Consider the following 22,951-nt stretch of genomic DNA (forward strand, 5'->3'; position numbering starts at 1 on the left):
ACAAAGTGGAGCGTGCTTTGACTAGACTGGAGCCTCGTTCTGAACAGTGTTACTTCTTCATTTCTCAAAGGAAAAACCTCAATCAATTTCTAAAGACTGTTGACATCCAGTGGAAACGATAGGAACTGCAGGAAAGTCGATTAGAAATCTGGAATCCCAATGAAAACTCATTTGAAAAGAAAGTGACCTCAAAAAAATAAATAATCTGAACCGTTTGTCTTCTGGGTTTCGCCTGCCAAATAAGTTCTGTTATACTCACAGACATGATTCAAACAGTTTTAGAAACTTCCGAGTGTTTCCTATCCACATCTACTGACAATATGCATATCTTAAATTCTGGGTCTGAGTAGCAGGCCGTTTACTTTGGACACGCATTTCATCCGGACGTGAAAATACTGCCCCCTGTTCCAAAGAAGCGACAAACGCTGACACTACACATCCAAGTATATCTGACCAAATTATGAAAGACAGTTACTGAATACTGAACCCCCAGGTTCAGTATTCTCCAGGAGAGCCTGATAAAGCTGGTAGAAGTCTCCTACAACCCCCCCCCCCCCCCCCCAGGTCCAGTGTTCTCCAGGAGAGCCTGATAAAGCTGGTAGAAGTCCCCCCCCCCCCCCCCCCCCCCAGGTCCAGTATTCCCCAGGAGAGCCTGATAAAGCTGGTACAAGTCCCCCCCCCCCCCCCCAGGTCCAGTATTCCCCAGGAGAGCCTGATAAAGCTGGTAGAAGTCCCCCCGCCCCCCCCCCAGGTCCAGTATTCCCCAGGAGAGCCTGATAAAGCTGGTAGAAGTCTATTATAACCTCTCCTCTCCCCCCCAGGTCCAGTATTCTCCGAGAGCCTGATAAAGCTGATAGAAGCCTGTAATAACCTCCCCTCCCCCCCAGGTCCAGCATCCTCCAGGAGAGCCTGATAAAGCTGATAGAAGCCTGTAATAACCTCCCCTCCCCCCCAGGTCCAGCATCCTCCAGGAGAGCCTGATAAAGCTGGTTGAAGCCTGTAATGACCAGAGCCACAGTATGGACCGCTGGCTCAGTAAACTAGAGGCTTCTAATTGGCAGACTCACGTCAAGGAGATCCTCACTTCTGCCTGTCTGGCTGCTCAGTGCATCGACAGGTAGGTAACCTCTAGCTATCTCTCTATCTATCTCTGTCTCTCTTTAAGTTAAACTCAAAACTTTTATCCTTCTCGCGTCTGTCTGTCTCAGGGAGGGTGCGTCAGTACTTGTGCACGGGACAGAGGGGACAGACTCGACCCTACAGGTGACGTCTCTGGCTCAGATCATCCTGGACCCAGCCTGCAGGACCATTCAAGGATTCCAAGCTTTAGTGGAGAGAGAGTGGCTGCAGGTAACACACACACACACACACCACACACACACACACACCCTGAGCCTGAACTATCCCCCCCCCCCCCCCCCCCCCCCCTAATAGCAAGCCTTCTCTTTCTGAAAATTCAATGATTTATTGGCATGGGAAACATATGTTGACATTGCCAAACCAGTGAAATAAACAAAAACAACACTTAATGTTTTGTTGTTGAAATGAACAAATCAAATCAAATGTATTTATATAGCCCTTCGTACATCAGCTGATATCTCAAAGTGCTGTAAAGAAACCCAGCCTAAAACCCCAAACAGCAAGCAATGCAGGCGTAGAAGCACGGTAAACAGTAAACATTGCACTTATAAAGGTTTCAAAACAATAGATGTTTCAAGTGTAAAATGATCAGCTGTGTATAGTGTTTTAGCAATGTAGTTGTAGTGTGAATAATAGGGGAAGACAAACAAACACAAACAAATCAATTGGGACGGTGACTTTCATGGGAGGCCCTTCTAGCCTTGTCTCTTAGATCGCTCACAGCCTTGTGGAAGTTACCTGTGGTGTTGACGTTTAGGCCGAGGTATATATAGTTGTTTGTGCGCTCTGGGGCAACGGTGTCTCGATAGAATGTGTATGTGTTGTCCTGGCAACTGGACATTTTTCTTTTTTTTTGGAACTCCATTATTTTTGTCTTACTGAGATTTTCTGTCTGGGCCCAGGTCTGTCTGGGCCCAGGTCTGTCTGGGCCCAGGTCTGTCTGGGCCCAGGTCTGTCTGGGCCCAGGTCTGTCAGAATATGTGCAAAATATCTAGGTGCTGCTGTAGACCCTCTTTGGTTGGGGACAGAAGCACCAGATTAATCTGCAAACAGGAGACATTTGACTTCAGATTCTAGTAGGGTGAGGCCAGGTGCTGCTAGTAGGGTGAGGCCAGGTGCTGCTAGTAGGGTGAGGCCAGGTGCTGCTAGTAGGGTGAGGCCAGGTGCTGCTAGTAGGGTGAGGCCAGGTGCTGCTAGTAGGGTGAGGCCAGGTGCTGCTAGTAGGGTGAGGCCAGGTGCTGCTAGTAGGGTGAGGCCAGGTGCTGCTAGTAGGGTGAGGCCAGGTGCTGCTAGTAGGGTGAGGCCAGGTGCTGCTAGTAGGGTGAGGCCAGGTGCTGCTGACTGTTCTAGTGCCCTCGCCAATTCAGCCTTATTCTTAAATGGGTGAAGAAAAATAATCCTCATCAATCTACACACAAAACCCCATAAAGACGAAGCAAAAACAGGTTTTTAGAACTTCTGGCAAATTTATATGAAAAAAAAAAAACTTCCAACGCTGGAGTGTCTTCGGGACAAGTCTCTGAATGTCCTTGAGTGGCCCGGCCAGAGCCCGGACTTGAACCCCATCAAACATCTCTGGAGAGACCTGAAAATAACTGTGCAGCAACTCTCCCCATCCAACCTGACAGAGCTTGAGAAGATCTGCAGAGAAGAATGGGAGAAACTGCCAAAGTACAGGTGTGCCAAGCTAGTAGCGTCAAACCCAAGAAGACTCCAGACTGTAATCGCTGCCAAAGGTGCTTCAACAAAGTACGGAGTAAAAGGTCTGAATACTAATGTAAATGTGATATGTCAGTTTAACTTTTTTATACATTTCTGAAAACCTGTTTTCGCTTTCATTATGGGTTATTGTTTGTCGATTGAGGAAAAAAACAAATCTATTTTATAATAAGGCTGTAACGTAAGAAAATGTGGAAAGTCGAGGTCTGAATACTTTCCTAATTCACTGTATTTATGTTGAAGAGGGTGGGGCTTGTGCTGCATCCCTGTCTCACCCCACGGCCTTGTGGAAACACATCTAATAGCTGAGTTAGAGAATCCAGTGGGTTCTGGTACTCTCTCTAATAGCTGATTTAGAGAATCCAGTGGGTTCTGGTAATCTCTCTAATAGCTGATTTAGAGAATCCAGTGGGTTCTGGTACTCTCTCTAATAGCTGATTTAGAGAATCCAGTGGGTTCTGGTACTCTCTCTAATAGCTGATTCTAAGTTTAGTAATGTGTTTATTGGTTATATCTGCCTCCTCCCTCTAGGCGGGCCATCCGTTCCAGCAGCGTTGTTCCCAGTCAGCCTACAGTAACAGTAAGCCTCGTTGTGAAGCCCCGGTGTTCCTGCTCTTCCTAGACTGTGTGTGGCAGATCCTCCGCCAGTTCCCCTGCTCCTTCCAGTTCTCGCAACACTTCCTGGTTCTGCTCTTCGAACACACCTACGCCTCGCAGTTCGGGACCTTCATGGGCAACAGCGCCTCCGAGAGGTCTGTCAGAGAATTACATCCTGAGAGTCATACATTATGTTTAGTTCTGGATATACAGTGCCTTCAGAAAGTTTTCATACACCTTGACTTATTCCACATTTTTGTCGTGCTACAACCTGAATTCAAAATTGATTAAATATATTTTGTTTCTCACCCACCAACACACAATACCCCATAATGACATTACAATACCCCATAATGACAAAGTGAAAACATGTTTTTAGAAATGTTAGCAAATGTATTGAAAATTAAATGCAGAAATATCGAATTTACATAAGTATTCACACCCCTGAGTCAATACATGTTAGAATCACCTTTAGCAGATATTACAGCTGTCTTTCTGGTTAAGTCTCTAAGAGCTGTGAGTCTTTCTGGGTAAGTCTCTAAGAGCTTTGCACACCTGGATTGTACAGTATTTGCACATTATTCTTTTAAAGAATTCTTCAAGCTCTATCAAGTTGGTTGTTGATCATTGCTAGACAGCCATTTTCAAATATTGCCATAGATTTTCAAGCCAATTTAAGTCAAAACTGTAACACGGCCACTCAGGAACGTTCAGTGTAGTCTTAGTAAGCAACTACAGTGTAGATTTTGTCATGAGTTTAAGGTTATTGTCTTGCTGAAAGGTCAATTTGTCTCCTAGTGTCTGTTGGAAAACAGACTGAACCAGGTTTTCCTCTAGGATTTTGCCTGTGCTTAGCTCTATTCCGTTTCTTTGACAAGCATACCCATAACATGATGCAGCCACCACCATGGTTGAAAATATGAAGAGTGATACTCAGTGATGTGTTGGATTTGCCCCAAATATATCGCTTTGTATTCAGGACAGGAAGTTGCATTGTTTTGCAGATTTACTTTAGTGCCTTGATGTTTTGGAATATTTGTATTCTGTACAGACTTCCTTATTTCACTCTGTCATTTAGGTTAGTATTGTGGAGTAACTACAATATTGTGGATCCATTCTCAGTTTCCTCCTATCACAGACTTTTAACTCAGTAACTGTTTTAAAGTCACCATTGGCCTCATGGTGAAATCCCTGAGTGGTTTCCTTCCTCTCTGGCAACTGAGTTAGGAAGGACGCCTGTATCTTTGTAGTGACTGGGTGTATTGATACACCATCCAAAGTGTAATGAATAACATCACAAAGGGATATTCAATGTCTGCTTCTTATGTGTACCCATCTACCAATAGGTGTCCTTTCTGAGGCAGTGGAAAACCTCCCTGGTCTTTGTGGTTGAATCTGTGTTGGAAATTCACGGCTCGACTGAGTGACCTTACGATTATCTGTATGTGGTAGGGGTACAGAAATGAGATGGTCATTCAAAAATCATGTTAAACACTATTATCGCACACAGAATGAGTCCATGCAACATATTATGTGACTTGTTAAAGCACATGTTTACTCCTGAACGTGTTTCCGTTTGCCATAACATAGTGGTTGAATACTTATCGACTCAAGACATTTCAGCTTATCATTTTTTTAATGATTTTTTTTCTAAAAACATAATTCCACTTTGACATTATAGGGTATTGTGTGTGTGTGTGTGTGTGTGTGTGTAGGCCAGTGACACACAAAACCATCTACATTTGAATCCATTTTATATTCAGGCTGTAACACAACAACATGTGGAATGAATCAAATGGTTTGAATACTTTCTGAAGACCCTGTATCTCTACATGACCTGGTCAGCCAATCACACGCAGGTTAGTGTTACCTCAGACCTGGTCAGCCAATCACACGCAGGTCAGCGTTAGCTCAGACCTGGTCAGCCAGAGAGAGAGTGTGTGTTCTACAGGGGAGAATCTCTGTTATCTCTACATGTCGTCCATGATGTTCCCTCTATAGTGCTGAACTTTGGACCAGGGCCCGTACAGTACATGGCCAATTCTGCTGTTTCCCTTGACTTTTTTAACCTGTGACCTGGTCAGCCAATCACACGCAGGTCAGTGTTACCTCAGACCTGGTCAGCCCGTCACACGCAGGTTAGCGTTACCTCAGACCTGGTCAGCCCGTCACACGCAGGTCAGCGTTACCTCAGACCTGGTCAGCCAATCACACGCAGGTCAGCGTTACCTCAGACCTGGTCAGCCAATCACACGCAGGTCAGCGTTACCTCAGACCTGGTCAGCCCGTCACACGCAGGTCAGCGTTAGCTCAGACCTGGTCAGCCAGAGAGAGAGAGTGTGTGTTCTACAGGGAAGAATCTCTGTTCACTGCAAGGGACTGGGGGGGGGTACAGAAGTCACTGCTCAAGTTACCCCACTAAGTCAGACACTAATACGGCCTTAAAGAGTCACTAAGTCAGACACTAATACGGCCTTAAAGAGTCACTAAGTCAGACACTAATAACGCTTTAAAGAGTCACTAAGTCAGACACTAATAGGGCCTTAAAGAGTCACTAAGTCAGACACTAATAAGGCTTTAAAGAGTCACTAAGTCAGACACTAATAGGGCCTTAAAGAGTCACTAAGTCAGACACTAATAAGGCCTTAAAGAGTCACTAAGTCAGACACTAATAAGGCTTTAAAGAGTCACTAAGTCAGACACTAATAGGGCCTTAAAGAGTCACTAAGTCAGACACTAATAAGGCCTTAAAGAGTCACTAAGTCAGACACTAATAAGGCTTTAAAGAGTCACTAAGTCAGACACTAATAAGGCTTTAAAGAGTCACTAAGTCAGACACTAATAAGGCTTTAAAGAGTCACTAAGTCAGACACTAATAACGCTTTAAAGAGTCACTAAGTCAGACACTAATAACGCTTTAAAGAGTCACTAAGTCAGACACTAATAGGGCCTTAAAGAGTCACTAAGTCAGACACTAATAGGGCCTTAAAGAGTCACTAAGTCAGACACTAATAGGGCCTTAAAGAGTCACTAAGTCAGACACTAATAAGGCTTTAAAGAGTCACTAAGTCAGACACTAATACGGCCTTAAAGAGTCACTAAGTCAGACACTAATACGGCCTTAAAGAGTCACTAAGTCAGACACTAATAACGCTTTAAAGAGTCACTAAGTCAGACACTAATAGGGCCTTAAAGAGTCACTAAGTCAGACACTAATAAGGCTTTAAAGAGCTGCTAAACATGCCGATTTGGCACGTTGCTCATAAAAATAAAAATTAAGATTTCAGTGTTGTAGGTGTGTATCCGGTTAATGATGTTTGTCCCCCCATGAAGCACTGCGTATTTCACATCCTCAAAATCCCAAGAATGAATCTAAGATAATTAATTTTGATATTTTTTTCCCCAAATATGTCAAATTGCCCAACTAAAACATCCGTACTAAGGTGTTTTGGTGCAGCAAATGTACATTGGCAAATCAAAAACAAATGTATTCTATTTACACTTTGTAGTCAATTTTGACGCTAGAATAACTTTCCTGACTCATATCAATGCCACATAGGCCATTTTCAAAGGTTTGTTGCTTTTTAAAGGCAGTCCCTCTAAGGTGGTCTGCATCCTAAATGGAACACTATTCCCTTTATAGTGCACATGTCCTGGTCTGGCAGCTCTACCTTCTTAACAGCACTACCAACAAGGAAGGTCCTACAGGCCCTAGTTTCTACCTTCTTAACCCCACTACCAACAAGGCAGGTCCTACAGGTCCTAGTTTCTACCTTCTTAACAGCACTATCAACAAGGAAGGTCCTACAGGCTCTAGTTTCTAGCTTCTTAACAACACTATCAACAAGGCAGGTCCTACAGGCCCTAGTTTCTAGCTTCTTAACAACACTATCAACAAGGCAGGTCCTACAGGCCCTAGTTTCTACCTTCTTATCAACACTATCAACATGGCAGGTCCTACAGGTCCTAGTTTCTACCTTCTTAACAGCACTATCAACATGGCAGGTCCTACAGGCCCTAGTTTCTACCTTCTTCTACCTAGTTTTGTCTGATCTGGACTACTGGTCAGTCGTTTGGTCCGGTACCACAACAAAGGAAAATTGCAATTGGCTCAGAACAGGGCAGCAAGGCTGGCCCTTGGATGGACACAGAGAGGTAACATTAATAATATGCATGTCAATCTCTCCTGGCTGAAAGTGGAGGACAGATGGACTTCATCACTGCTGTTCGTTTCTTATTGTTCAGAGTAAATAACTCATGGACACTAGAGAAGCTTTAACCAAGTTTAATTCTGCCCAAAGGTTCTGTAAAGCTGTAATTCAGACAACCCAACATTTCTCCCATCACAGATATATATATATATATATATACTGCTCAAAAAAATAAAGGGAACACTAAAATTACACATCCTAGATCTGAATGAATGAAATATTCTTATTCAATACTTTTTTCTTTACATAGTTGAATGTGCTGACAACAAAATCACACAAAAGTTATCAATGGAAATCAAATTTATCAACCCATGGAGGTCTGGATTTGGAGTCACACTCAAAATTAAAGTGGAAAACCACACTACAGGCTGATCCAACTTTGATGTAATGTCCTTAAAACAAGTCAAAATGAGGCTCAGTAGTGTGTGTGGCCTCCACGTGCCTGTATGACCTCCCTACAATGCCTTTGGCATGCTCCTGATGAGGTGGCGGATGGTCTCCTGAGGGATCTCCTCCCAGACCTGGACTAAAGCATCCGCCAACTCCTGGACAGTCTGTGGTGCAATGTGGTGTTGGTGGATGGAGCGAGACATGATGTCCCAGATGTGCTCAATTGGATTCAAGTCTGGGGAACGGGCTGGCCAGTCCATAGCATCAATGCCTTCCTCTTGCAGGAACTGCTGACACACTCCAGCCACATGAGGTCTAGCATTGTCTCGCATTAGGAGGAACCCAGGGCCAACCGCACCAGCATTTGGTCTCACAAGGGGTCTGAGGATCTCATCTCGGTACCTAATGGCAGTCAGGCTACCACTGGCGAGCACATGGAGGGCTGTGCGGCCCCCCAAAGAAATGCCACCCCACACCATGACTGACCCACCGCCAAACCGGTCATGCTGGAGGATGTTGCAGGCAGCAGAACGTTCTCCACGGCGTCTCCAGACTGTCACATGTGCTCAGTGTGAACCTGCTTTCATCTGTGAATAGCACAGGGCGCCAATGGCGAATTTGCCAATCTTGGTGTTCTCTGGCAAATGCCAAACGTCCTGCACGGTGTTGGGCTGTAAGCACAACCCCCACCTGTGGACGTCGGGCCCTCATACCACCCTCAAGGAGTCTGTTTCTGACTATTTGAGCAGACACATGCAGATTTGTGGCCTGCTGGAGGTCATTTTGCAGGGCTCTGGCAGTGCTCCTCCTGCTCCTCCTTGCACAAAGGCGGAGGTAGCGGTCCTGCTGCTGGGTTGTTGCCCTCCTACGGCCTCCTCCACGTCTCCTGATGTACTGGCCTGTCTCCTGGTAGCGCCTCCATGCTCTGGACACTACGCTGACAGACACAGCAAACCTTCTTGCCATAGCTCGCATTGATGTACCATCCTGGATGAACTGCACTACCTGAGCCACTTGTGTGGGTTGTAGACTCCGTCTCATGCTACCACTAGAGTGAAAGCACAGCCAGCATTCAAAAGTGACCAAAACATCAACCAGGAAGCATAGGAACTGAGAAGTGGGCTGTGGCCACCAACTGCAGAACCACTCCTTTATTGGGGGTGTCTTGCTAATTGCCACCTGTTGTCTATTCCATTTGCACAACAGCATGTGAAATTTATTGTCAATCAGTGTTGCTTCCTAAGTGGACAGTTTGATTTCACAGAAGTGTGATTGACTTGGAGTTACATTGTGTTGTTTAAGTGTTCCCTTTATTTCTTTGAGCAGTGTATATATATCCCACTGAAGACCTCTCCAATCCGTTCATCTTATGTTCTACAGGAAAAGAGTAACAGGATACTAAACCCTTATTACTCCCTTCAGGGGATCTGACCTGACCTCCTGACCTCAACCCCTCCTTCACCTAATCCACAGATGTCCATCTGTCGCCCCTATATCAACACGGTGCTCTCCTCCCGTCCACCCAGCACATTCTTTCTACAGATCTCTCTCCTCAATATACCCTGCGTCTGATCTATCATATCAGATGTAACAGAGTCAGATTCGCGACCTCACTTCCCAGCTTGAAAAGTCTCCACCCGTACTATTGAAACGCCTAGCTTTTTGGTAACCTAGTTGGCTAAGACGTTGCTAAGTAGGTGGTCACGTGTGTTTTGCGAGGCCGGGTTCTAGCCTCGGCGGGAGGATAATAATAATAATAATAATTATTAATTAATAATCAAGCACAGGGCTTTAGTGAAACATATGTTAACAAAAGAAATAGACAAAGAAATAGATCACCAATAGTACAATAAACACACAACATCACAAAAGTTCCATAAGAATCGAAAAGACATTTCAAATGTCTGTATACAGTGTTGTAATGATGTGCAAATAGTCAAAGGACAAAAAGGAAGTTAAATAAACAAATATGGGTTGTATTTACAATGGTGTTTGTTCTTCACTGGTTGACCTTTTCTTGTGGCAACAGGTCACAAATCTTGCTGCTGTGATGGCACACTGTGGTATTTCACCCAGTAGATATGGGAGTTTATCAAAATTTGTTTTGTTTTCTAAATCTTTGTGGGTCTCTGTAATCTGAGAGAAAAATGTCTCTCTATAATTGTCATACATTTGGCAGGAGGTTAGGAAGTGCAGCTCAGTTTCCACCTCATTTTGTGGGCAATGTGCACATAGCCTGTCTTCTCTTGAGAGCCATGTCTGCTTACGGTGGCCTTTCTCAATAGCAAGGCTATACATAGTCAAAGCTTTCCTTACGTTTGGGTCAGTCACAGTGGTCAGGTATTCTGCCACTGTGTACTCTCTGTTTACGGCCAAATAACATTCTAGTTGGCTCTGTTTTTTTGTTAAGTAATTATATTTTTGTTTTCTCATGATTTGGTTGGATCTTATTGTGCTGCTGTCCTGGGGCTCTGTGTGCTCTGTGGGGTCTGTTTGTGTCTGTGAACAGAGTCCCAGGACCAGCTTGCTCGGGGCTCTTCTCCAGGTTCATCTCTCTGTAGGTGATGGCTCTGTGGGGTCTGTTTGTGTCTGTGAACAGAGCCCAGGACCAGCTTGCTCGGGGCTCTTCTCCAGGTTCATCTCTCTGTAGGTGATGGCTTTGTTATTTTGATTTGTTGAATTTAACGGCTTCTTTCTGTATTTTGATAATTAGCAGGTATCTGGATGCATTATTTGGTGTTTTGCGTTGTACACACAGGATATTTGTGCAGAATTCTGCATGCAGAGTTTCAATTTGGTGTTTGTCCCATTTTGTGAGTTCTTGGTTGGTGAGCAGATCCCAGACCTCACAACCATAAAGGGCAATGGGTTCTATAAATGATTCAAGTATTTTTAGCCAGATCCTAATTGGTATGTCAACTTTTATGTTCCTTTTGATTGCGTAGAAGGCCCTTCTTGCCTTGTCTCTCATATCGTTCATAGCTTTGTGGAAGTTACCTGTGGTGTTGTTGTTTAGGCCAAGATATGTATAGCTGTTTGTGTGCTCTGGGGAAACGGTTTCTAGGTGGAATTTGTATTTGTTGTCCTGGTAACTGGATAAAAAAAAAAAGTCTGCAGTTAATGATAGTGCAGAGGATTTTCCCACGGTTGCTGTTAACGCATATCCCATGGTAGTTTTTGGGGTCAAATTTATTTTAGTATTTTGGGGATTGGAGTGATTAGTCCTTGGTTCTAAATATTCAGGAAAATACCAAACCTAAGGATGATGTTAGAGTTTAAATATTGGAATTTGTATTTTTATATATTTTATAATTTTGCATAAATTTGTGAATTTGTGGTCTGTATATTTTGTCATTTCATTCAGGATACCATCAACACCACAGTCCTTTTTGGGTTGGAGGGTTTTGTATTTTGTCCTGCAGTTTATTCAATGTAATTGGAGAATCCAGTGGGTTCTGATAGTCTTTAATAGTTGACTCTAACATTTGTATTTGATCATGTATTTGTTTTTGTTGTTTGTTCTTTGTTATAGAGCCAAAACGATTGGAGAAGTGGTTTACCCAGACATCTCCGTTTTGGATAGATAACTCTTCATGTTGTTTGTTTAGAATTTTCCAAATGATTAGTCTGTGGATTCTTCAATTATAATGAGCTGTTTTCTGGCGTGCTGCTCCTTCTTTTTTTGAGTAGATCTCTGTTCAAGTAGACTGTGAGTTTGCTGTGATCTGATAAGGCTGTCAGTGTGCTGACTGTGACTGTGAATGCTCTGAGAGACTCTGGGTTGAGGTCAGTGATAAAGTAGTCTACTGTGCTATTGCCAAGAGATGAGCTATAGGTGTACCTACCATAGGAGTCCCCTCGAAGCCTACCATTGACTATGTACATACCCAGCGTCTGACAGAGCTGCAGGAGTTATCACCCGTTTTTGTTGGTTACGTTGTAGTTGTACCAATGGGAGAGGGTATGCTATCACCTGCAGGTAGGTGTTTGTCCCCCTGTGTGCTGAGGGTGTCAGGTTCTTGTCCAGTTCTGGCATTTAGGTCGCCACAGACTAGTACATGTCCCTGGGCCTGGAAATGATTGATTTCCTCCTCCAGGATGGAGAAGCTGTCTTCATTAAAGTATGGTTATTCTAGTGGGGGGATATAGGAAGCACACAGGAGGACATCTTTTTCTGTTGAGATAATTTTATTTTGAATCTCTCCTATTCCCCCCCAGGTCTAAGTTGAACCTGTCTCAGAAGACAGTCTCTCTGTGGTCGTGGGTGAACCGGCCCCAGGAGGTGGAGAGGCTGTCTAACCCGCTCTACGAGGCCAACTGTCTGGTTATATGGCCCTCCGTAGCCCCTCAGAGCCTGCTACTATGGGAAGGTAAGAACCTGGCTCCATTCCTAACCCCTGACCCCAAATGTTCTGCCTACTCCCAGGTCGGTGTTCTGTTTTGGATGGTTCACGAGTAGAATGGGTTTAGGGGAGCTGGACACTGACTTACTCAGACGCACGACTAGCAACATCTAATATTCCAAACTACATTTTTGTGTGAGAGCTGTTCATTTTTACACTTTTATTTATTTATTTATTTTTACAAAAAAAATAGGACTTTCAAAACAAAAAGTGTGTGTCTGTTCAAGCTTCCCTCCCTTTTCTTAGTTTCTTGTTCACCTCTCAGTATGACCTCTTCCTCTGTCACTGTCTTCTGCTCTTCCTTTTTCTCTCTTAGTGTTTATTATGGATCCCCATTACTTCCTGTCAAGGCAGCAGCTACTCTTCCTGGGGTTTATTATGGATCCCCAGTAGTTCCTGCCAAGGCAGCAGCTACTCTTCCTGGGGTTTATTATGGATCCCCATTAGTTCCTGTCAAGGCAGCAGCTACTCTTCCTGGGGTTTATTATGGATCCCCATTAGTTCCTGTCAAGGCAGCAGCTACTCTTCCTGGGGTTTATTATGGATCCCCATTAGTTCCTGCCAAGACAGCAGCTACTCTTCCTGGGGTTTATTATGGATCCCCATTAGTTCCTGTCAAGGCAGCAGCTACTCTTCCTGGGGTTTATTATGGATCCCCATTAGTTCCTGCCAAGGCAGCAGCTACTCTTCCTGGGGTTTATTATGGATCCCCATTAGTTCCTGCCAAGGCAGCAGCTACTCTTCCTGGGGTTTATTATGGATCCCCATTAGTTCCTGCCAAGGCAGCAGCTACTCTTCCTGGGGTTTATTATGGATCCCCATTAGTTCCTGCCAAGGCATCAGCTACTCTTCCTGAGGTTTATTGTGGATCCCCATTAGTTCCTGTCAAGGCAGCAGCTACTCTTCCTGGGGTTTATTATGGATCCCCATTAGTTCCTGTCAAGGCAGCAGCTACTCTTCCTGGTGTTTATTATGGATCCCCATTAGTTCCTTCCAAGGCAGCAGCTACTCTTCCTGGTGTTTATTATGGATCCCCATTAGTTCCTGTCAAGGCAGCAGCTACTCTTCCTGGGGTTTATTATGGATCCCCATTAGTTCCTGCCAAGGCAGCAGCTACTCTTCCTGGGGTTTATTAGGGATCCCCATTAGTTCCTGCCAAGGCAGCAGCTACTCTTCCTGAGGTTTATTGTGGATCCCCATTAGTTCCTGTCAAGGCAGCAGCTACTCTTCCTGGGGTTTATTATGGATCCCCATTAGTTCCTGCCAAGGCAGCAAGCTACTCATCCTGGGGTTTATTATGGATCCCCATTAGTTCCTGTCAAGGCAGCAGCTACTCTTCCTGGTGTTTATTATGGATCCCCATTAGTTCCTGTCAAGGCAGCAGCTACTCTTCCTGGGTTTATTATGGATCCCCATTAGTTCCTGTCAAGGCAGCAGCTACTCTTCCTGGGGTTTATTATGGATCCCCATTAGTTCCTGTCAAGGCAGCAGCTACTCTTCCTGGTGTTTATTATGGATCCCCATTAGTTCCTGTCAAGGCAGCAGCTACTCTTCCTGGGGTTTATTATGGATCCCCATTAGTTCCTGCCAAGGCAGCAGCTACTCTTCCTGGGGTTTATTATGGATCCCCATTAGTTCCTGTCAAGGCAGCAGCTACTCTTCCTGGTGTTTATTATGGATCCCCATTAGTTCCTGCCAAGGCAGCAGCTACTCTTCCTGGTGTTTATTATGGATCCCCATTAGTTCCTGTCAAGGCAGCAGCTACTCTTCCTGGTGTTTATTATGGATCCCCATTAGTTCCTGTCAAGGCAGCAGCTACTCTTCCTGGGGTTTATTATGGATCCCCATTAGTTCCTGCCAAGGCAGCAGCTACTCTTCCTGGTGTTTATTATGGATCCCCATTAGTTCCTGTCAAGGCAGCAGCTACTCTTCCTGGTGTTTATTATGGATCCCCATTAGTTCCTGCCAAGGCAGCAGCTAGTCTTCATGGGGTTTATTATGGATCCCCATTAGTTCCTGTCAAGGCAGCAGCTACTCTTCCTGGGGTTTATTATGGATCCCCATTAGTTCCTGTCAAGGCAGCAGCTACTCTTCCTGGGGTTTATTATGGATCCCCATTAGTTCCTGCCAAGGCAGCAGCTACTCTTCCTGGTGTTTATTATGGATCCCCATTAGTTCCTGTCAAGGCAGCAGCTACTCTTCCTGGGGTTTATTATGGATCCCCATTAGTTCCTGTCAAGGCAGCAGCTACTCTTCCTGGTGTTTATTATGGATCCCCATTAGTTCCTGTCAAGGCAGCAGCTACTCTTCCTGGTGTTTATTATGGATCCCCATTAGTTCCTGGCAAGGCAGCAGCTACTCTTCCTGGGGTTTATTATGGATCCCCATTAGTTCCTGCCAAGGCAGCAGCTACTCTTCCTGGGGTTTATTATGGATCCCTATTAGTTCCTGTCAAGGCAGCAGCTACTCTTCCTGGGGTTTATTATGGATCCCCATTAGTTCCTGCCGAGGCAGCAGCTACTCTTCCTGGGGTTATTATAATCCATGAAGTCCCATTAGTCCTGTCAAGGCAGCAGCTACTCTTCCTGGGGTTTATTATGGATCCCCATTAGTTCCTGTCAAGGCAGCAGCTACTCTTCCTGGGGTTTATTATGGATTCCCATTAGTTCCTGTCAAGGCAGCAGCTACTCTTCCTGGGGTTTATTATGGATCCCCATTAGTTCCTGTCAAGGCAGCAGCTACTCTTCCTGGGGTTTATTATGGATCCCCATTAGTTCCTGTCAAGGCAGCAGCTACTCTTCCTGGGGTTTATTATGGATCCCCATTAGTTCCTGTCAAGGCAGCAGCTACTCTTCCTGGGGTTTATTATGGATCCCCATTAGTTCATGCCAAGGCAGCAGCTACTCTTCCTGGGGTTTATTATGGATCCCCATTAGTTCCTGCCAAGGCAGCAGCTACTCTTCCTGGGGTTTATTATGGATCCCCATTAGTTCCTGCCAAGGCAGCAGCTACTCTTCCTGGGGTTTATTATGGATCCCCATTAGTTCCTGCCAAGGCAGCAGCTACTCTTCCTGGGGTTTATTATGGATCCCCATTAGTTCCTGCCAAGGCATCAGCTACTCTTCCTGAGGTTTATTGTGGATCCCCATTAGTTCCTGTCAAGGCAGCAGCTACTCTTCCTGGGGTTTATTATGGATCCCCATTAGTTCCTGTCAAGGCAGCAGCTACTCTTCCTGGTGTTTATTATGGATCCCCATTAGTTCCTGCCAAGGCAGCAGCTACTCTTCCTGGTGTTTATTATGGATCCCCATTAGTTCCTGTCAAGGCAGCAGCTACTCTTCCTGGGGTTTATTATGGATCCCCATTAGTTCCTGCCAAGGCAGCAGCTACTCTTCCTGGGGTTTATTATGGATCCCCATTAGTTCCTGCCAAGGCAGCAGCTACTCTTCCTGAGGTTTATTGTGGATCCCCATTAGTTCCTGTCAAGGCAGCAGCTACTCTTCCTGGGGTTTATTATGGATCCCCATTAGTTCCTGCCAAGGCAGCAAGCTACTCATCCTGGGGTTTATTATGGATCCCCATTAGTTCCTGTCAAGGCAGCAGCTACTCTTCCTGGTGTTTATTATGGATCCCCATTAGTTCCTGTCAAGGCAGCAGCTACTCTTCCTGGGTTTATTATGGATCCCCATTAGTTCCTGTCAAGGCAGCAGCTACTCTTCCTGGGGTTTATTATGGATCCCCATTAGTTCCTGTCAAGGCAGCAGCTACTCTTCCTGGTGTTTATTATGGATCCCCATTAGTTCCTGTCAAGGCAGCAGCTACTCTTCCTGGTGTTTATTATGGATCCCCATTAGTTCCTGCCAAGGCAGCAGCTACTCTTCCTGGGGTTTATTATGGATCCCCATTAGTTCCTGCCAAGGCAGCAGCTACTCTTCCTGGTGTTTATTATGGATCCCCATTAGTTCCTGTCAAGGCAGCAGCTACTCTTCCTGGTGTTTATTATGGATCCCCATTAGTTCCTGTCAAGGCAGCAGCTACTCTTCCTGGGGTTTATTATGGATCCCCATTAGTTCCTGCCAAGGCAGCAGCTACTCTTCCTGGGGTTTATTATGGATCCCCATTAGTTCCTGTCAAGGCAGCAGCTACTCTTCCTGGTGTTTATTATGGATCCCCATTAGTTCCTGTCAAGGCAGCAGCTACTCTTCCTGGTGTTTATTATGGATCCCCATTAGTTCCTGCCAAGGCAGCAGCTACTCTTCCTGGTGTTTATTATGGATCCCCATTAGTTCCTGTCAAGGCAGCAGCTACTCTTCCTGGTGTTTATTATGGATCCCCATTAGTTCCTGTCAAGGCAGCAGCTACTCTTCCTGGGGTTTATTATGGATCCCCATTAGTTCCTGCCAAGGCAGCAGCTACTCTTCCTGGTGTTTATTATGGATCCCCATTAGTTCCTGTCAAGGCAGCAGCTACTCTTCCTGGTGTTTATTATGGATCCCCATTAGTTCCTGCCAAGGCAACAGCTACTCTTCATGGGGTTTATTATGGATCCCCATTAGTTTCCTGTCAAGGCAGCAGCTACTCTTCCTGGGGTTTATTATGGATCCCCATTAGTTCCTGTCAAGGCAGCAGCTACTCTTCCTGGGGTTTATTATGGATCCCCATTAGTTCCTGCCAAGGCAGCAGCTACTCTTCCTGGTGTTTATTATGGATCCCCATTAGTTCCTGTCAAGGCAGCAGCTACTCTTCCTGGTGTTTATTATGGATCCCCATTAGTTCCTGTCAAGGCAGCAGCTACTCTTCCTGGGGTTTATTATGGATCCCCATTAGTTCCTGTCAAGGCAGAAGCTACTCTTCCTGGGGTTTATTATGGATCCCCATTAGTTCCTGCCGAGGCAGCAGCTACTCTTCCTGGGGTTTATTATGGATCCCCATTAGTTCCTGTCAAGGCAGCAGCTACTCTTCCTGGGGTTTATTATAGACCCCCATTAGTTCCTGCTGAGGCAGCAGCTACTCTTCCTGGTGTTTATTATGGATCCCCATTAGTTCCTGTCAAGGCAGCAGCTACTCTTCCTGGTGTTTATTATGGATCCCCATTAGTTCCTGCCAAGGCAGCAGCTACTCTTCCTGGTGTTTATTATGGATCCCCATTAGTTCCTGTCAAGGCAGCAGCTACTCTTCCTGGTGTTTATTATGGATCCCCATTAGTTCCTGTCAAGGCAGCAGCTACTCTTCCTGGGGTTTATTATGGATCCCCATTAGTTCCTGCCAAGGCAGCAGCTACTCTTCCTGGTGTTTATTATGGATCCCCATTAGTTCCTGTCAAGGCAGCAGCTACTCTTCCTGGTGTTTATTATGGATCCCCATTAGTTCCTGCCAAGGCAACAGCTACTCTTCATGGGGTTTATTATGGATCCCCATTAGTTCCTGTCAAGGCAGCAGCTACTCTTCCTGGGGTTTATTATGGATCCCCATTAGTTCCTGTCAAGGCAGCAGCTACTCTTCCTGGGGTTTATTATGGATCCCCATTAGTTCCTGCCAAGGCAGCAGCTACTCTTCCTGGTGTTTATTATGGATCCCCATTAGTTCCTGGCAAGGCAGCAGCTACTCTTCCTGGTGTTTATTATGGATCCCCATTAGTTCCTGTCAAGGCAGCAGCTACTCTTCCTGGGGTTTATTATGGATCCCCATTAGTTCCTGTCAAGGCAGAAGCTACTCTTCCTGGGGTTTATTATGGATCCCCATTAGTTCCTGCCGAGGCAGCAGCTACTCTTCCTGGGGTTTATTATGGATCCCCATTAGTTCCTGTCAAGGCAGCAGCTACTCTTCCTGGGGTTTATTATAGACCCCCATTAGTTCCTGCTGAGGCAGCAGCTACTCTTCCTGGTGTTTATTATGGATCCCCATTAGTTCCTGTCAAGGCAGCAGCTACTCTTCCTGGGGTTTATTATGGATCCCCATTAGTTCCTGTCAAGGCAGCAGCTACTCTTCCTGGTGTTTATTATGGATCCCCATTAGTTCCTGTCAAGGCAGCAGCTACTCTTCCTGGGGTTTATTATGGATCCCCATTAGTTCCTGCCAAGGCAGCAGCTACTCTTCCTGGTGTTTATTATGGATCCCCATTAGTTCCTGTCAAGGCAGCAGCTACTCTTCCTGGTGTTTATTATGGATCCCCATTAGTTCCTGTCAAGGCAGCAGCTACTCTTCCTGGGGTTTATTATGGATCCCCATTAGTTCCTGCCAAGGCAGCAGCTACTCTTCCTGGGGTTTATTATGGATCCATATTAGTTCCTGTCAAGGCAGCAGCTACTCTTCCTGGGGTTTATTATGGATCCCCATTAGTTCCTGTCAAGGCAGCAGCTACTCTTCCTGGGGTTTATTATGGATCCCCATTAGTTCCTGTCAAGGCAGCAGCTACTCTTCCTGGGGTTTATTATGGATCCCCATTAGTTCCTGTCAAGGCAGCAGCTACTCTTCCTGGGGTTTATTATGGATCCCCATTAGTTCCTGTCAAGGCAGCAGCTACTCTTCCTGGGGTTTATTATGGATCCCCATGAGTTCCTGCCAAGGCAGCAGCTACTCTTCCTGGGGTTTATTATGGATCCCCATTAGTTCCTGTCAAGGCAGCAGCTACTCTTCCTGGTGTTTATTATGGATCCCCATTAGTTCCTGTCAAGGCAGCAGCTACTCTTCCTGGGGTTTATTATGGATCCCCATTAGTTCCTGCCAAGGCAGCAGCTACTCTTCCTGGTGTTTATTATGGATCCCCATTAGTTCCTGTCAAGGCAGCAGCTACTCTTCCTGGTGTTTATTATGGATCCCCATTAGTTCCTGCCAAGGCAGCAGCTACTCTTCATGGGGTTTATTATGGATCCCCATTAGTTCCTGTCAAGGCAGCAGCTACTCTTCCTGGGGTTTATTATGGATCCCCATTAGTTCCTGTCAAGGCAGCAGCTACTCTTCCTGGGGTTTATTATGGATCCCCATTAGTTCCTGTCAAGGCAGCAGCTACTCTTCCTGGGGTTTATTATGGATCCCCATTAGTTCCTGTCAAGGCAGCAGCTACTCTTCCTGGGGTTTATTATGGATCCCCATTAGTTCCTGCCATGGCAGCAGCTACTCTTCCTGGGGTTTATTATGGATCCCCATTAGTTCCTGCCAAGGCAGCAGCTACTCATCCTGGGGTTTATTATGGATCCCCATTAGTTCATGCCAAGGCAGCAGCTACTCTTCCTGGGGTTTATTATGGATCCCCATTACTTCCTGTCAAGGCAGCAGCTACTCTTCCTGGGGTTTATTATGGATCCCCATTAGTTCCTGCCAAGGAAGCAGCTACTCTTCCTGGGGTTTATTATGGATCCCCATTAGTTCCTGTCAAGGCAGCAGCTACTCTTCCTGGGGTTTATTATGGATCCCCATTAGTTCCTGCCAAGGCAGCAGCTACTCTTCCTGGTGTTTATTATGGATCCCCATTAGTTCCTGTCAAGGCAGCAGCTACTCTTCCTGGTGTTTATTATGGATCCCCATTAGTTCCTGTCAAGGCAGCAGCTACTCTTCCTGGGGTTTATTATGGATCCCCATTAGTTCCTGTCAAGGCAGCAGCTACTCTTCCTGGGGTTTATTATGGATCCCCATTAGTTCCTGCCGAGGCAGCAGCTACTCTTCCTGGGGTTTATTATGGATCCCCATTAGTTCCTGTCAAGGCAGCAGCTACTCTTCCTGGGGTTTATTATAGACCCCCATTAGTTCCTGCTGAGGCAGCAGCTACTCTTCCTGGTGTTTATTATGGATCCCCATTAGTTCCTGTCAAGGCAGCAGCTACTCTTCCTGGGGTTTATTATGGATCCCCATTAGTTCCTGTCAAGGCAGCAGCTACTCTTCGTGGTGTTTATTATGGATCCCCATTAGTTCCTGTCAAGGCAGCAGCTACTCTTCCTGGGGTTTATTATGGATCCCCATTAGTTCCTGCCAAGGCAGCAGCTACTCTTCCTGGTGTTTATTATGGATCCCCATTAGTTCCTGTCAAGGCAGCAGCTACTCTTCCTGGTGTTTATTATGGATCCCCATTAGTTCCTGTCAAGGCAGCAGCTACTCTTCCTGGGGTTTATTATGGATCCCCATTAGTTCCTGCCAAGGCAGCAGCTACTCTTCCTGGGGTTTATTATGGATCCATATTAGTTCCTGTCAAGGCAGCAGCTACTCTTCCTGGGGTTTATTATGGATCCCCATTAGTTCCTGCCGAGGCAGCAGCTACTCTTCCTGGGGTTTATTATGGATCCCCATTAGTTCCTGTCAAGGCAGCAGCTACTCTTCCTGGGGTTTATTATGGATCCCCATTAGTTCCTGTCAAGGCAGCAGCTACTCTTCCTGGGGTTTATTATGGATCCCCATTAGTTCCTGTCAAGGCAGCAGCTACTCTTCCTGGGGTTTATTATGGATCCCCATTAGTTCCTGTCAAGGCAGCAGCTACTCTTCCTGGGGTTTATTATGGATCCCCATTAGTTCCTGTCAAGGCAGCAGCTACTCTTCCTGGGGTTTATTATGGATCCCCATTAGTTCCTGTCAAGGCAGCAGCTACTCTTCCTGGGGTTTATTATGGATCCCCATTAGTTCCTGTCAAGGCAGCAGCTACTCTTCCTGGGGTTTATTATGGATCCCCATTAGTTCCTGTCAAGGCAGCAGTTACTCTTCCTGGGGTTTATTATGGATCCCCATTAGTTCCTGTCAAGGCAGCAGCTACTCTTCCTGGGGTTTATTATGGATCCCCATGAGTTCCTGCCAAGGCAGCAGCTACTCTTCCTGGGGTTTATTATGGATCCCCATTAGTTCCTGTCAAGGCAGCAGCTACTCTTCCTGGTGTTTATTATGGATCCCCATTAGTTCCTGCCAAGGCAGCAGCTACTCTTCCTGGTGTTTATTATGGATCCCCATTAGTTCCTGCCAAGGCAGCAGCTACTCTTCCTGGTGTTTATTATGGATCCCCATTAGTTCCTGTCAAGGCAGCAGCTACTCTTCCTGGTGTTTATTATGGATCCCCATTAGTTCCTGTCAAGGCAGCAGCTACTCTTCCTGGGGTTTATTATGGATCCCCATTAGTTCCTGCCAAGGCAGCAGCTACTCTTCCTGGTGTTTATTATGGATCCCCATTAGTTCCTGTCAAGGCAGCAGCTACTCTTCCTGGTGTTTATTATGGATCCCCATTAGTTCCTGCCAAGGCAGCAGCTACTCTTCATGGGTTTTATTATGGATCCCCATTAGTTCCTGTCAAGGCAGCAGCTACTCTTCCTGGGGTTTATTATGGATCCCCATTAGTTCCTGTCAAGGCAGCAGCTACTCTTCCTGGGGTTTATTATGGATCCCCATTAGTTCCTGTCAAGGCAGCAGCTACTCTTCCTGGGGTTTATTATGGATCCCCATTAGTTCCTGTCAAGGCAGCAGCTACTCTTCCTGGGGTTTATTATGGATCCCCATTAGTTCCTGCCATGGCAGCAGCTACTCTTCCTGGGGTTTATTATGGATCCCCATTAGTTCCTGCCAAGGCAGCAGCTACTCATCCTGGGGTTTATTATGGATCCCCATTAGTTCATGCCAAGGCAGCAGCTACTCTTCCTGGGGTTTATTATGGATCCCCATTACTTCCTGTCAAGGCAGCAGCTACTCTTCCTGGGGTTTATTATGGATCCCCATTAGTTCCTGCCAAGGAAGCAGCTACTCTTCCTGGGGTTTATTATTATATTTCACATGATTTAACTAGGCAAGTCAGTTAAGAACAAATGACAATGACGGCCTACAGTGGGTTAACTGCCTTGTTCAGGGGCAGAACGACACATTTGTACCTTGTCAGCTCGGGGATTCGATCTAGGAACCTTTCGGTTACTAGTCCAACGCTCTAACCACTAGGCTACCCTGCCACCTCTACACTCTAACCACTAGGCTACCCTGTCGCCTCTACACTCTAACCACTAGGCTACCTGCCACCTCTACACTCTAACCACTAGGCTACCTGCCACCTCTACACTCTAACCACTAGGCTACCTGCCGCCTCTACACTCTAACCACTAGGCGACCTGCCATTCCCTCAGGACACTACTCTACCACCACATATCCACAACACAAAATCCATGGGTGTTTCTCAATATGCATGCTACCGTGCTCCACAGTCTCATGCTCCGAGTCTCCAACAATGTTCTCTTCAGTTCTTGTGAGGACGAGAGTGGAGAACACATAGAATATTCCATTTGAGCAGCACTCCCCCTACTGTATTACCTCAGACTCCACCTCCCCCTACTGTATTACCTCACGCTGAGCAGCACTACCCCTACTATATTACCTCACACTGAGCAGCACTCCCCCTACTGTATTACCTCACGCTGAGCAGCACTACCCCTACTATATTACCTCACGCTGAGCAGCACTCCCCCTACTGTATTACCTCACGCTGAGCAGCACTCCCCCTACTGTATTACCTCACACTGAGCAGCACTCCCCCTACTG

At 45.9% G+C, this 22,951-nt stretch overlaps 1 protein-coding gene across 2 annotated transcripts in view; it reads left to right on the plus strand.

Moving 5' to 3' along the window:
* mtmr9 (myotubularin related protein 9) overlaps positions 1-22,951 on the plus strand; it is a 53,094-nt gene that overhangs the window by 24,619 nt on the left and 5,524 nt on the right. For both annotated transcript variants that reach the window (XM_031836747.1, XM_031836746.1), the window contains exons 7-10: positions 956-1,117; positions 1,209-1,350; positions 3,391-3,611; positions 12,276-12,427. In XM_031836747.1, the coding sequence (XP_031692607.1) occupies positions 956-1,117; positions 1,209-1,350; positions 3,391-3,611; positions 12,276-12,427 (677 nt within the window). The remainder of the gene's footprint in view (positions 1-955; positions 1,118-1,208; positions 1,351-3,390; positions 3,612-12,275; positions 12,428-22,951) is intronic.

This window comes from Oncorhynchus kisutch, linkage group LG12 (genome assembly GCF_002021735.2).
Source record: "Oncorhynchus kisutch isolate 150728-3 linkage group LG12, Okis_V2, whole genome shotgun sequence".
Lineage (NCBI taxonomy): Eukaryota > Metazoa > Chordata > Actinopteri > Salmoniformes > Salmonidae > Oncorhynchus > Oncorhynchus kisutch.